At 35.7% G+C, this 15,586-nt stretch overlaps 1 protein-coding gene across 5 annotated transcripts in view; it reads left to right on the top strand.

The window, feature by feature from the left end:
* Positions 1–15,586, top strand: part of LOC129277845 (uncharacterized) — a 64,784-nt gene that overhangs the window by 38,313 nt on the left and 10,885 nt on the right. The window contains exons 20-30 of one of the 5 annotated variants that reach the window (XM_064110185.1): positions 74–187; positions 573–686; positions 1,072–1,185; positions 1,437–1,550; positions 1,808–1,921; positions 2,168–2,281; positions 3,373–3,486; positions 10,985–11,098; positions 11,632–11,745; positions 12,103–12,230; positions 12,784–12,988. In XM_064110185.1, the coding sequence (XP_063966255.1) occupies positions 74–187; positions 573–686; positions 1,072–1,185; positions 1,437–1,550; positions 1,808–1,921; positions 2,168–2,281; positions 3,373–3,486; positions 10,985–11,098; positions 11,632–11,745; positions 12,103–12,230; positions 12,784–12,988 (1,359 nt within the window). The remainder of the gene's footprint in view (positions 1–73; positions 188–572; positions 687–1,071; positions 1,186–1,436; positions 1,551–1,807; positions 1,922–2,167; positions 2,282–3,372; positions 3,487–10,984; positions 11,099–11,631; positions 11,746–12,102; positions 12,231–12,783; positions 12,989–15,586) is intronic. The other 4 variants (XM_064110186.1, XM_064110187.1, XM_064110188.1 and 1 more) reach the window with 4 other exon arrangements.

Below are 15,586 nucleotides of genomic sequence, written 5' to 3'. Positions count from 1 at the left end.
ATGATGTAATGAGAATATTTTTCAAACGAAACTTTTAATGATGCGTATTTGTTTATTTTTATTCCGAATACAGAAATAGACGAGTGCGACACAAACCCATGTCTTAACGGTGCGACTTGTACGGATGAAATCAATGGATATAACTGTACCTGTGCTGCTGGATATACCGGAGATGAATGTGAAACAGGTACCCTACTTTTTCGGACGCCATTGGGAAAATGATTTCATAAGAATTGTAAATTTACGCCTTTATTACGACTTAGATTTACAATTTTCACATACAAGATCAATTAGATAAAAAACCTTATTAATTTTATCTTTTAGTAAACGTGAGAAGTGTTTTCTTTTAATAAGTGTTCAAATTCTCATCACCAGAACTACGTGTAGGTGGAATTCTGAATATTCTTGGAAATCTTCAGTGATTGAAAGATTCCCCAGAATAAAAGAAAACCTATGTCAAAATTACTGCTCTTAATCGTTTTTTTTATAGTGGGAGGTGTGAGTTGTGTCAGTTGTACAAAAATAACCCCAAACTTTAATGACGTTTAATACTTTTTTAATTCCGAAAATAGATATTGACGAGTGCAACGTGAATCCTTGTCTTAATGGTGCGACTTGTACGGATGAAATCAACGCATATAGCTGCACCTGTGCTGCTGGATATACGGGAAATGAATGTGAAACAGGTACCCTACTTTTTCGGACGCCATTGGGAAAATGATTTCATAAGAATTGTAAATTTACGCCTTTATTACGACTTAGATTTACAATTTTCACATACAAGATCAATTAGATAAAAAACCTTATTAATTTTATCTTTTAGTAAACGTGAGATGTGTTTTCTTTTAATAAGTGTTCAAATTCTCATCACCAGAACTACGTGTAGGTGGAATTCTGAATATTCTTGGAAATCTTCAGTGATTGAAAGATTCCCCAGAATGAAAGAAAACCTATGTCAAAATTACTGCTCTTAATCGTTTTTTTAATAGTGGGAGGTGTGAGTTGTGTCAGTTGTACAAAAATAACCCCAAACTTTAATGACGTTTAATACTTTTTTTATTCCGAAAATAGATATTGACGAGTGCAACGTGAATCCTTGTCTTAATGGTGCGACTTGTACGGATGAAATCAACGCATATAGCTGCACCTGTGCTGCTGGATATACGGGAAATGAATGTGAAACAGGTAACCCCTGTCTTGCAATAAAATATTGCACTACTTCATTATTTCGGGGATACTCCTGATATTATATGACGGATTTTCCCGAATAGTTATTTCAGATTCCTCTTATCTATAAGCCTTAAAAAATATTTTTACATATATTTGTCAAAACTATTATTTTCATAGTTTCCTCAACGTTTCTCTCGGAGGTGTGAGTGGTATTATTAAAAAAAAAAGAAATCTTTACTGCATATTTGTATTTATTCCCAAAACAGATATTGACGAGTGTAACGTGAATCCTTGTCTTAATGGTGCGACTTGTACGCATGAAATCAACGCATATAACTGCATTTGTGCTGCTGGATATACGGGAAATGAATGTGAAACGGGTAACACCTTTCTTGCAATAAAATATTGCACTACTTCATTATTTCGGGGATACTTCTGATATTATATGACGGATTTTCCCGAATAGTTATTTCAGATTTCTCTTTTCCATATGCCTTGAAAAAATTCAATATTTTTTTTATATATTTGTCAAAACTATTATTCTAATAGTTTCCTCAACGTCTCTCTCGGAGGTGTGAGTGGTATTATTGATTAAAAAGAAAGCTTTAATGCATATTTGTATTTATTCCCAAAACAGATATTGACGAGTGCAACGTGAATCCTTGTCTTAATGGTGCGACTTGTACGGATGAAATCAACGGTTATAACTGCACTTGTGCTGGTGGATATACTGGAAATGAATGTGAAACAGGTACTAACATTTTTCCTTGGATAGAAGTACTTCATCATTCTGGAAACATTTTCAATTATACGACATACTGGTAAATTTCGGAAAAAAATAAATTATAAGCTTCTGAGAGTATAGATACTTCTGCGTACTTTTGTAAAAATTGAATTTCATACTGTTGTTTGTTTTAGCTAAGGGCATGAGTGGTATCAGTTCTTTCTATCATTTTAATGAAAATTTTGATATGATATATATCTATTCCCACAACAGAAATAGACGAGTGTTACGTGAATCCTTGTCTTAACGGTGCGACTTGTACGGATGAAATCAATGGATATAACTGTACTTGTGTTGCTGGATATACGGGAAATGAATGTGAAACAGGTAACCCCTTTCTTGTAATGAAATGTTGGACTGCATCATTATTTCTGGATACTTCTGACATTATATTGGAGAGTATTTCACTTTCTTTTTTCATTTCATATTTCTATAAGCGTAATATATTTCAAAATCTACGCATTTATTTGCTAAAACTTTTTTTTTGTTATAGTTTCTCATTGTATATTTTGGACATGCCCAATGTGTTGATGGTATTTTTTTTTAAATAAACACACAAGCTTCAAAGTATATTTGTTTTTATTCGAAAATTGATATTGTTTAGTGCGACACGAATCCATGGCTTGATAATACGACTTGTACGAATGAAATTAATGGATATAACTGTATTTGTGCTGCTGGATATAACGGTAATGAAATAACGGTAATGAATGTGAAACAGGTGCTTAACTTTTTTCACTCTATTGAAAAAAGGTATACGTTATTATTTAGGTAACATATATCGGAATTTTTCAATTATTAGTTTTCGAAACTTTTGCATACTTTTAACAAAACTTTTGTCCTCACCATTTTCAAAGATATTTTAATTGGATGTGTGAGTGATATAATTTAGGTAATATTTATAAGTCCTGTTTTTATATCACGTAATTAATAATGTATTACGAATATTAAATTGAAAACTGCGAAACAAATATTTTCTTTTCACTTACCATACGAAAAATAACAGGCTTGATTTTGATCAACTTATTTTATTTACTCTGCATAATTACGGTTATTTGTACCTCTAAAGTGTATAAATAATGATACAAGCCTTTACACAAATTCATAAGTTTTTTCAAGTGGGTTCAGTTGGTCAAATGCTTTATTCTCGTCGAAAGAGGTTCATCATCGAAATAGAATGGATGGACATTTTTTTTCTTAAAAAAGACCAGTAAATAAAGTAATTGATCAAGCTGTTTTGTAAATGTCCGAAAACGATTGGCAATTTTCCCGTTTTCTGTGTTTACTTTTCTTAGGAGGAAGGGGTGGATGGGCGGATGGCTCACATCCAGCGAAATCTATTTTGTATGGCCCTTGAATGTTCTTAAAGCATAAACAGTTTTGTTGTTGTGTATGTTTGTGTGTTCGAACCCATACAGATATTGATGACTGTAGCACAAATCCTTGTCTTAATGGTGCGACTTGTATGGATGAAATCAATGGATATAAATGTACTTGTGTTGCTGGATATACGGGAAATAAATGCGAAACAGGTAAAATATTTTAACTATCTCTCTATCTCACTAACATTTAATATAATGAAGCAAGATTGTACAAACGTCCAGGATGTTAAATCAAGGTAGCAGACATATTTTAGTGCTAGGGAAATTAATAATGATATGTTCTGATTTTTATTTTCATTTTCAATAAATTTGTAGGCTCGTGTAGTCCTTTCGATTACCGCCGTAATAACACAACATTTATTTCAAACCTCAATTCTTTGGAACAGAAATTAATGAATGAAACTCTGATCCTTGTCGAAACGGTGCAACGTGTTTGGACGGAATTAATGGGTATTCATGTGCTTCAGGGGCGTAACAGGGGTCGGTGGCCAGGGGGGGGGGGCAAATATTTCCCGGTCATATCATGGAACAGACAATGGCGTCATAATGCAAAAAATTTGAGGGGGCGATATGGTGTATCGGGCAAAAATAAATATATATAAATGCGAACAGGCGAAGCGAGCGAGCACAATTTTTTGACATTTTTATTGCAAAAATCAAATTTTGTGATAGATTTTGACATGATGATATCATATTTCACCCTCCTCTCTTACCTTTTTTCTCTCTTTTTTGTACACCACGATGAACAGGATTTTTGTTATGATTGTGAGCATCAGGGCAAAGCTCTATATGCTCGAGGGGGCCGAGTATAGCGCTTGTGGCAAGAAGTAGCTTAAAATAGGTCCCGAGCGAGCGAAGCGAGTGAGATAAAAAATCACCTTTTGATGAGAATCTAACATGAAGATAGATTTTGACGTGATATTCAGAAAAAGATAATGCACTTTCCTTTGCTTTTCTTTCTTTCCTCCTTTTTTGTTTGGTTGTAGAACTTTTTGGGGCCATAGTCCAAACTCATCCATACAACAGTGCTTTATGGGTGGGGTCCATGGCGGAGCCCCGGAACTTCTTGATATTAACCCTTTGCGTGCGGGCCTGCGAAACCGGATACCTCTCCCTGCGGCGGAGCCGTTTTTGTACATTGCTGGTATTTGGATCTGTGGCGGTATTTTCCTAATCTATTGCTAATTGCACCAAACTGAAGTATTTTCAGGATTTTTAGTTAATGTAAAGATGAAAGATCAGACATTTTTCTTTTTAGAACTAAAGGTCTCGCTTCTCAAATCAACAGAATAGTTAAGAAATTTACGAGGAAAAAGTCGTGTTATTTTGTAAAATCTTCGCTTTTTCCCAAGTCAATAGGCACTGTGTACAAAAATGCGTAAGGGCAATCAGCACGCGCGGACAAGTCGGGTTCGATCGATACCGCTTTGTTGTCTGCTCTGGTGCTTTTTTTCATTGCCAATCGTCACGCTACTCATGAATGGTCTCTTTACCCCCTTGTATACAGATCATTTGCAAAATGTATAATTACGACGATAATCCGTTTTGGGTGAAATCACAGCATACCAAATACCTTTATTTTCCAGAATAAATTAAAAAGGGTGAATATTCCCTTGCAAGTACGATGATGATGCTGCGCAACGAAAGTCCGAAACTATTTTGTGATTTTTGGCTTCTGGGCTTTAAGACGGTGGCCTCAATGTTTCACTAAAAATCGTGTTTGGTTTCTTCTTTTCATGAATTATAGTTTGTAATAAAAAAATAATTTTTTTCCTGAAAATTGCAAACCAGTCTTCGATTTATTTTCCTGTTGCAATTTCAAAGAGCGAAGGGGGTAAATGTGACTCAAATAGTGGATCTGAAATCATACCTCCCACTAACGCTCTCCTCGTCTCGTTCTACGTTTCATTTTTCTATCTCCCTTTTCCCTCCAAAATAACCATGCTACCGACTACTGTTCGTCACAATGAGAGAAAGTGAATTATTTTTATCTATTGAAATTGTAGCATCTAAATTAAATTTATTTATACATCTTTTTCAAATATTTGGCTGTTGATTCTCACCAGGGTAAGCGCCCCCCAAAAAATATAAGGTCAACCTGTCTTTATTTTTTCTTTATATGGATCCTTTTCTGCTACGATATTCGCCAGAAAAACAAAAGACCAAAAAAAAAGAAGAAAGAAACTGGCGAAAAAAATTAATAGCATTTTTAGGGGGAGGGGTAGGTGTAAGATTGAGAGGGGTTTGTCGGGACACGTCAAACAAACGTGTTTTTTTTTTAGGTGGATATACTAATCTTCCTTTTATTCAGGGCGTTGGCTATTTGTCCCCATGCTCTTTTCATAAGGAATTTGTTTGAGCGTCCGCCATGACTTTCTTTTTGTTTGGGGAGTGCCGAGACCAAGAACTGCATGGACGTTTTCATTTTCAAAAGAGCAGAGGATAAACGGTGTTCTAAATTCCTTTATTTTCTGTTTGTTTCCTTTGAAATAGAAGACGAAAATAAAAGCAATATCGGATGAGAGAACGAGAGAAAGCGGAGGGGGGGGTTCAAAAATTTACCAGGGGCCCGTTTTATATAAAATTTGTTTACAAATTTTCAATAACACTTGAAAGGTACTGAAATCCTTCTATTTGACTGGCGGATGGTAAATTTGTTTAAATTATTGCGCATTTGTCAATATAAAATGTACATGTATAATGTATTTATAAAACGGTACCAATTAGGGATTTCCTCGTTTTCCCTTTCTTTGGTTTCTAACCTGTAACCGAATGTATTATCTACCGCTTTCATTCCCTTATATCTATCGTCTTTCTATATCCCCTCCCTTCATGCCCTTCTACACCTTTTTTTCTCTGAGTTCTTCTCATTTAAATTGTATCTGTATCGTCTTCCTTCTTCCCGATTTGGATTACGAGGTATATACCCGCCCCCATCCCCCTCAATCCTTTCTGATTTTTTCTTCTCAGTACCTGTCGTTTTAGATTACATCTAACGTCTCCCCCTCTCTCTCTTCATCGGAAACGGTTCCGAGAGAATGCCTCGTTTTTGGCAACTTGTATCGGAGATGGTTGGATTTGTGGGCCTCTCGTTCTATTGCATCGTGGTCATCAAGTCGAAATTTTGGGGGTTTTTTCCCCAGTTTCTCAAATAATGTCTCGAAAAACCTTTTAAAATTACTTTTATAACTGTCATTTCACAATAAATTCTATATCATCTTCAATTTTCTATATTGATAACATCATCATCGTATAAAAATGCACAACTAAACAATTTTTTGTGAACTTGGGGCTTAGGGTTATGGCAAGACAGAGGCCTCAATCTTTCACTAAAAGTAATTTTCTTTTTTAGATTTTTTCATAAATTATATGTCTCAGTCTCATTTCATTCGATTTTCCACGCAGCTATTATAATGATAAAATAATTTTGTTCCTGAAGTTTGCGCACCGGTATTCGATTTGTAATATCCTGAAATTATTTCAAAGTTTTAAAATGAATAGAAATGACTAAAATTGTAAGTCTGAAATCATACCTTCCAACTCTCCTCTTGTCACTTTCTACGTTTCTTTCTTTATCTTACTATTCCCTCAAAAAGAGCCATGATAGCAATTACTGAAAGTAAGAGAAAGTAATTTTTCTTGAATAAATTATAGCATCCGTAATCATAAGTGTTTTTTTTTTATTTGTTCTTTCGTTTTGTTCGATTATCTCCTTCGTTTTGTTATATTGTCTCCTTGATTTCACAGCCGAAAACAAAGTAATAAATAAATCATTAAAAAAACATTCACAATAGTTATAATTCATTTTTGTCTCTATCGTTTTAATCGTTCAATCTCATAGTACAGAGGCAGCGGAATTGGTAGGAAGTTTCAGTCCTCACCCCTTTCAGCAAACATGTACACAAAAAATCCGAAGTCTATATAAATTTATGATTTTTTTTGGGCCGGTCCACTCCCTCCCACATTCAGCTCAACCCCTCCATTATCAAAAACGCTCAGTGGCCCATGTTTTTTATTTAAAAAAATCAGATATTTTGGTTTTGATGCTAACCAGGGTAAGCGCCCAAAATGTTTGTTTGCAGTAACGGAAACAATTTGTTTTCCTCTATGAATCTTTTCTACCACGCTATTCGCCGGTAAAAAAAAGAAGAAAGAAATTGGCGAAAAAGTAGGAAAATCAATAAAATTTGGGTCGGTATCAACATTTTTTTGGGGGGGGGGGTGTAGGTCACACATGAATAAAAGTTTGTAGGATTGAGAGGGTTCTATCGGGTGACACGCCAGACAAACAATTTGTCATCCTGTATCATTCTATTTCCTCCATTTCGCGCGAGGAAACTTTTAGTTCATTATTGGTATTATCATTTGAAGTGATTATGTTTCCGGCAACTTTTCAATGCAAAAGTTTTCAATGGGAGAGAAAAGGAAATAAGATGAAGAGCTTCTAAAACCTAACCTATTATAAATTCATTCTGTAAAATGACATGAATTAACAAATTGTGATTTTTTTTTTAGCCGCTTCACCCCCGTCCCACAGCTCAACCCCTGCACCATAAAAAAACATTGCTGTCCCTGTATAACATCTTTTTCCAAATATTTTGGTTTAGATGCTAACCATGGTAAGCGCCCCAAATGGGATTTTTTTTTTTGTTGTTCGTAAGGGGGAAAAACTGGCCAGGACGGTCTTTATTCTTATCTTTTCTACCGCGTTACTCGCAATTAAAAACAGAAAATCGGAGAGAGGAGACAAACAAGCAATATTAGAGTGTAGGTCAGAACATTTCCATCTGGGGGGGGGGGGGGGGGGGCAAGGTCAAACAAGAATAATGATAAAAAGTCATCAGTTTGGCAAGGGTCTGGGGACCGAGTTGCGACAAACAAACGTTGTGGGATTTTTTAAAAGTAATCTGACCAAAAAAGTCATGTTGTTATTCGTTTAAGTAGATATTCATGGAATTTTAGCAAAAGCGCACTTGTCTATTCCCCCTTTTGTCTCTGTCTCTCATTCACTCTCGTTCTCCGTGACATCTGAACATATTTTTTCTATAATTTCTCTAAATGATTCTTCGTTCATCCTTATATGCATCATCACCCAGGGGTAGCGCTTTTATGCAAATTGAATCACTGACGGATGTCATAAGCACCTGTGTTGTCGGTAAATGAGACAATTTTTTTTAGATACGGTATGTTGGTCGAAATAAATGCTTTTTGTATTGCTAAGTACGAAAAGCATTCAATGGGTCATCCTGCCGATAAACACTAATCTTCCTTTTGTTGACCATCTGTATCCTGCTCTTTTCGGAAGGAATTTGTTTGAGTGGCCGCCCAGACATTCTTTTGTTCGGGTAGTGCCGATATCATGAACTACATGGACGTTTCCCTTTTGAAAAGAGCAGAAGATGAATAGTGTGCTTAACTGCTTTCTTTTCTCTTTTTTTTTCAGAATAGTAGACAAAAATAATAAGAAGGGGGATGATGGGGAGGGAAAAAGTTCAAAAGTGCACCGAGATCAGCTCAAAGTACTAAGACATTACAAGCGTTTTGTTTTTCTGAAAATACAATCGATCGATGAAATCAAGGAGATATCATTCTATCTAGAGTGATATCTTCTTGATTAAACAAATAAGACGAAAATGGTGAATAAACGCGTAGCTTATTACGTGACGATCTTGCAGAAAAGATGTTAGCGTATGTATATATCTATCAGAACAACGATATGGTTCAAATCACGTGATCAGAACAAATCACGTGATCAGGCCTTGTGCGCGCGCGTACGTGCTCGTCACAAAATTTATCTTCCCCGTCAGACTCCAACGAAAAAATCGGGTAAAGTTGAAATGATTTCCCATTTTCGGGATTTTTCCCCACGTAGCTGTATATTTTTTTCAATCTGTTATCGAAATAGGTTTATAAAGGAAATAGTGGCAGAGGTTTTAGTACATAACAATTACGAAAAAGCTGAAAAACTTAATTGAATTAAACCAAACATATCTCGGCTTCTGTAGAAGCCCGTCGTAGCTAAGTGAACGACTCGCTGGGCTTCTGTACGTGGAAGCCCGTCGCACGCAAAGGGTTAAAGCTATTTTAAACCTTACAGATGGCCACTAATTTTAATCAAATTGTGTGTATATTTATATAGCTTTTACACAACACATAAATTCAATGCAGTTGTGTATCGTAATCATCCAAATATTGTGAGGGGCACGTCATAGCAAATGTGGGAGAATTTGTAAAAAGTCGCCAGCGAGCGAAGCGAGCCAGAAAGAAAAATGGCCTGTTAAAATGAAATTCTAATTATGTGATAGATTTTTACATCATAGCAAGTATCATGTCATATATTTTTTTTCATTCATCTCATTTCGCTGCCTCCTTTATTTTTTTTTATTTCTCCTTGGCTGTGGAACCACCCACCCCCCGTACGCCAGTGCTTCAACGCAAAGCTTAACGCAGGAAGGGTCCATATAGGGGCCCGTTGTAGAGCCCTTTAAAGGTTACAGATGAAGAGCCCCCCACTGCACGGGGTCTTGACTCTTGGACAGAGCCCCCGGTAGCTTTGGAGATTTAGCAAGTTTATGATAAACTTTCATACGACATTATGCTATATAACATCCATCTTTCTTCCCGCTCGTTATCCTCAATCCTTGGCAGCCCGGTAGTGTACGTTATCTTGTCCCTTTTCTTTATTTTCCAATTTAGATTTGGGCTAATTCCATTCTGCCTTCATTTCCCGCTTTTGTTTGCCTTTTTGTCATCTTTAATTTATTTCCCTGTCTTACTGATCATGCTTATGTATTTGTACATCGGGAAGAATTGTTCTTTCTCACTTGTTCTTCTTTCATTCCTTTTCCCGTTTTCTTTCCATTTTCCCTTTCCTTTTCCTCCTTTCCTCTTTTCTTTCCCTTTCCCTTTCTTTCTTTCTTTTTCCTTTTCCCGTTTTTTTATATTCCCGGTGAACTCCGCCAGGGGGGGGGCAGCTTGCCCCTCCTGCCCCCCGCCTGTTACGCCACTGATGTGCTTGCGTTGAAGGATACAGTGGAGAGGAGTGTCAAATAAGATTCACTGAAGTCTTATTAAGATTAATAGTACCCAATCTCACTATTTCCACAGACAAATCCAATTACTGATGGTTTTCTGTTTTGATGTTACTTTCATCATTTTGTGTTTTTAACTGGTTAGACAATTCGAATTGAGTAAACATTTAATAAAATATATAACAAATGAATATCTTTATTTATGCATTCTACTGTCATGGTCATCGATGTATCTATATCTGAAACGGGAAAATAATCAGCTTGTCGTCAATTTGTGTATTTACCCAGCAGTATATTCTAATGGCCGATTAAAAAAAGAAAAGATAAATTTCAAATACTGAATAGTCACTTTTAAAAATATCTGACTTTTACTGGGGATTGTAAGAGGGTTGCTGCCACAAAAGTATTTTGTGCATATTTTCATAACGTTTCGTTTCGTCTAATATCCGTCCAATTTAACATCCCGCACATGCAAATTCTGCTAGTTATTTAATCCTTCAAGAAATAATATACATTTGAAATAAGTGAAATGTCAGCATCAAATTAAACAAAATCATACATTTGATATTTTAAACACATATTCTGTTACTTTTTTTATTTTGGTCCTAAAAATTAAGATGTGGACGAATGCCTTTCATCGCCATGCCAAAATGATGCTACGTGTAGTAGTCTGGCCACAAATGTTCTATGCGAATGCCCAGAAGGCTATTCTGGAGACCAATGCCAGATCGGTAGGTTGTGATTTGAAAATAAAGTTATAAGATTTATAAATGGAATTCACTTGCTTTCTCCTACCGTTCCTAATTGTCTTCATATAAGTGATTAGGTGAAATACACGTTCTCGATGTTGTGAAATATATTTGCATGAGTATTATTCTTCCAACCTTACTGTAATAAGTCATCTATGATGATGATGATGACGATAATGATGAGAGAAAGAGAGAGAGGGAGAGAGGGGGGGGGGAGGGGCAGAGAAAAAGAAGGGATTTGGTAGCTTAGACGTATGGAACATGGTTATTCTTTCAGAAAAAGTATACCGAGTAAAAGTAATAAAATCGAAAAAGAGGATTTTTAGGTTTGGAAACAGTAATTTTTTGTCATAACTAAAATCATCAAGACAATTAACACAGAGAAATGTCCAGTATGTCTCATCATTGAGCTTTATAATATTTTTGTCATATTTCAATAGCTCACGAGCCCTTATTATTATTTTTTATGCTGTATATTGTCAATTCGAAGTCGTGTATATTTTATTGTATGGCAGAACCCGTGACCTGTGTAGGTGCCAACAGCTGCGGAGAACTTGAAATTTGTAACACAGAAGGAATGTGTGAATGTGGTCCCAATTATATCGAGAATAGCAACGGACAGTGTGGAGGTAAATGATCGTTAATTTTAAAATGATACTTATTTTCCGCTTCTATTTTCTGCTTGTTTGTTTTATCTTATGTTCCTATTCATCTTTGATAATATGTAGATATAAATGTATTTGTACTTTTATTATTCATTTATTCTTTAACTTATTCATTGATTTACTCATTAATTCGTATCCTTTTAATTTATTTGTTTATTTAGTTATTTATTTTTCGCGAAAAGTTTATTCCTTCACATTCATTTCCTCCTATAGCAATACACTTATCACCTGTGCATCTGACAGAAGGATTTTTGTTCATGACACTGGATGCAGCATTATATATTTGACTTTAATACCTGTTTTCTACATTTTACTTTACAGTTGCGTACGTATATACGGTATCTCTGACCATCACATCATTCAACGGCCAGTCAATATCATTTACTATTGCCCTTACTGATGTTACGAGTGACGAGTACCTTAGACTAGCATCCATATTGAGACGATTGGTATTTATTCATTTTAATTATCAGCGAAATCGATTTATATCAATGATAGATCATACAAAAAAATAAATAAATCCTTTATAGACACTTTCTATTTTTTTCTGTCAGTTATATCATTATTTTCATGAAAGTCATAGTAATCAAACATTTTTTATTGCATTCTCATCTGGGACCATCTTTGATCGTTATCGTTGATCACTGCCCTCGTGGTCGCTGTAGGAAATATCATAAGTATTGTGAGATGCTTTAAAAGTTACAAGAACTACTTGCAATCGGCTTTTTAAATGCACAGAATGAATCCAAAATCCTAATTTCTAGATAGGGTATCTATCTGGGTACATTGAAATTATTATATAAGTTTATGTTCTTCAAAGATATATTTTTATATCTTATTTCATATTTAGGACATTTACATATTCTAGATCAATGTGCCTAATGATAGAAAGAAAAACATCCGATCTGCATAATTAAAAAAAATATATATATATTCAAATTTATTAATCCATTAATGAAATTGACGATAAAATAAACTTAGCATTTCTTCCCATGTTAATAGCTTTTGTTGCAAGTACGCTTGCTTCGACGACTCGCCCGTATCATTTTCCGAAGCGGAAGTGTCATCGCCACGTTCGAAGCCGGGACCGCCGAACCGATGTCAGCAAACGATCTCCAACAGATGATCATATCCGATCTGGGCAGCGGCAATATTACTTCTGGTGGGAGCTCCATAGGTGTTGACCCGGATACCCTGGTCGCGACAGGTTAGTGCATACGAATCTGGATATGACTACGGGTTTTGGTAAGACATCCAAAACAAATGAAGTTATTCTTTGGTCTTAAGGCCACCGCACACCTTACGACCCGACCAGTCGCCGACTGGCTTGCGACTGGGTGAGGGGAGATGTGACGTCACAGCGCATGTCAGCTTCAGAGTCGCAGACCGGTCAGAGACAAGTCGCAAGGAAAATCGGAAGGATTTGACATGTCGAATCCTTATGACTGGATCGCAAGCTCAATCCAAATTCCAGCCAATCAGACAGCAGAGTTGCACGACGCGTATATGATAAACAACGCGCATACGCAGTAGTAAACGCATTCTCTTTGTTGTTATGCCAAAAAGCAAAAAGCGCATGCGTGAGTCGCAAATCGGATCGCAAGGTGTGCGGTGTCGTGGTTTATGACTACCAACGAACGTAGAGGGCAGCAACACACAAGCGTGTTGCTCTAGGTTCCACGAGCCTAATTACATCAAGAGGGCTAAAGATATTCATTCGACCCAACCCATTCAAATTTTTGTCAATTTGATATTGCTGATTGACAAAAATGTATGAATGTGATTCAAAATCTAACACTGATTCTAGAAATGGTAACTACTGAACTTACTTCGCCCAAATTGGGAAGATAAATAAGTGATTTGGAACTATTTTTTGACTGGCGGAATAATTAGGGCTATTTTACTGTTTCAGTTGATGAATTCGATCGATTCATAGTTATCTTCATAAATGGCGATTTATTTTTAAAATGAGCTGGCTACGGTACCCTTTCCTGGTCAGATTTGGAATGTCAGATATATATCCTATCCATTGATAGTAAATATTCCACCCTCTAATTTCACATTTATTTTTTATGAATTTTTCAAAAGTGCCATTTTAACACACAAGTCTATGGGGAATGTTTTACGCGCGTGACACCTGTAAGTAATATGGGAAATCCCTAGTAGTGGATGGAATACTTGGCCAAACTCTTCAGTAGCAAACAATTTCTCACTGATATCAATATGTTTAGTCATCAAGTGGTGCAAAAAAAATGGATTTAATGGCTAGCAGGGCTACATCAGGTAAAGTAAGTAGGTCTGTGTAGCCTAGGAATGTATGTATATTGGTCAATGTATAGAGTCAAGGCCTCTTTATGTTCTGATTTATCATTGTTTTGTGTTAGTGTACATCACCTACTTAGCATTAGAAAGACCTTTAGAAATTCCTCATGTTAAAATTGTTCTTAGGAAGGGGGTAGGTAGAGAGGAGATAGAACTTTGAGAACTTTACTAAAGAGAACTAGAGTGGTGCCTTCAAGAAGGTATTTAGAAAGGGGCACAGAGTAAGGTAAGGTATCTAATAGTGCTCAACTAAGGAGGGAGGGGGGGGGGGTGGCTGTGTGCTGCAATCTTAGTATAGCCCCCCCCCTCTTTATTAAGCCATGCCATCTATAACATTATTTTTCTTTCTCTCTCTCTCTCTCTCTCTCTCTATGTATCTCTTCCTTCTTACATCTGAGAGGCAACAGCCCTAGGAAGATTTTGATGAATAGGTCAAATGCAAATATACTAAAGTAGTATCTCATTCTTTTATTGTTTCCTCATCCAATCTCATGTATATTTGGTAATTATGTTTGGGACAGTTCTGGTATCCTCATATCTACACAGAATTTACATACACTTTAATATTACAATTGATAGGGACCTATATTGTCATTGCATTCACTGTTGGGCTATATGCAGGTAGGATTTGTATACATCCATATATATAGTGAAAATAACACGTATGGGTAACACATTAAAATGGGTCATTGCATAGAAAATAGGCATTTTCAATGCATTTCTTTGTGCTAGTGTGAGTGTACAGTTATAAAAGAATAGAAAAGTAGCTATTCAAAAAAATAAAATACATAAGTCACATAATATAGGTTCCACGAGCCTAATTACATCAGGAGGGCTAAAGATATTCATTCGACCCAACCCATTCAAATTTTTGTCAATTTGATATTGCTGATTGACAAAAATGTATGAATGTGATTCAAAATCTAACACTGATTCTAGAAATGGTAACTACTGAACTTACTTCGCCCAAATTGGGAAGATAAATAAGTGATTTGGAACTATTTTTTGACTGGCGGAATAATTAGGGCTATTTTACTGTTTCAGTTGATGAATTCGATCGATTCATAGTTATCTTCATAAATGGCGATTTATTTTTAAAATGAGCTGGCTACGGTACCCTTTCCTGGTCAGATTTGGAATGTCAGATATATATCCTATCCATTGATAGTAAACATTCCACCCTCTAATTTCACATTTATTTTTTATGAATTTTTCAAAAGTGCCATTTTAACACACAAGTCTATGGGGAATGTTTTACGCGCGTGACACCTCTAAGGAAGGTCAACTCCGCTCGAATTTTGTGACCACTTTAAAAAATAAGGTGGGGTTTTGGGAAATTTGTCGAGTTGATTTTTTTTCTTTTGTTAATTTCAAATATTTTTTAATGAACAATTATTAGATCGGTTATTCTGGGTATAAATATTAAAAATATTACTTTTATTTTTAAAGAAAATATTTAGCTTAAATAATCATGATTTTCACA

The sequence above is a fragment of the Lytechinus pictus genome, chromosome 15 (genome assembly GCF_037042905.1).
Source record: "Lytechinus pictus isolate F3 Inbred chromosome 15, Lp3.0, whole genome shotgun sequence".
NCBI lineage: Eukaryota > Metazoa > Echinodermata > Echinoidea > Temnopleuroida > Toxopneustidae > Lytechinus > Lytechinus pictus.
The sequence above is the reverse complement of the archived record's forward strand: the minus strand, read 5'-3'. Positions and strand labels throughout refer to the sequence as shown.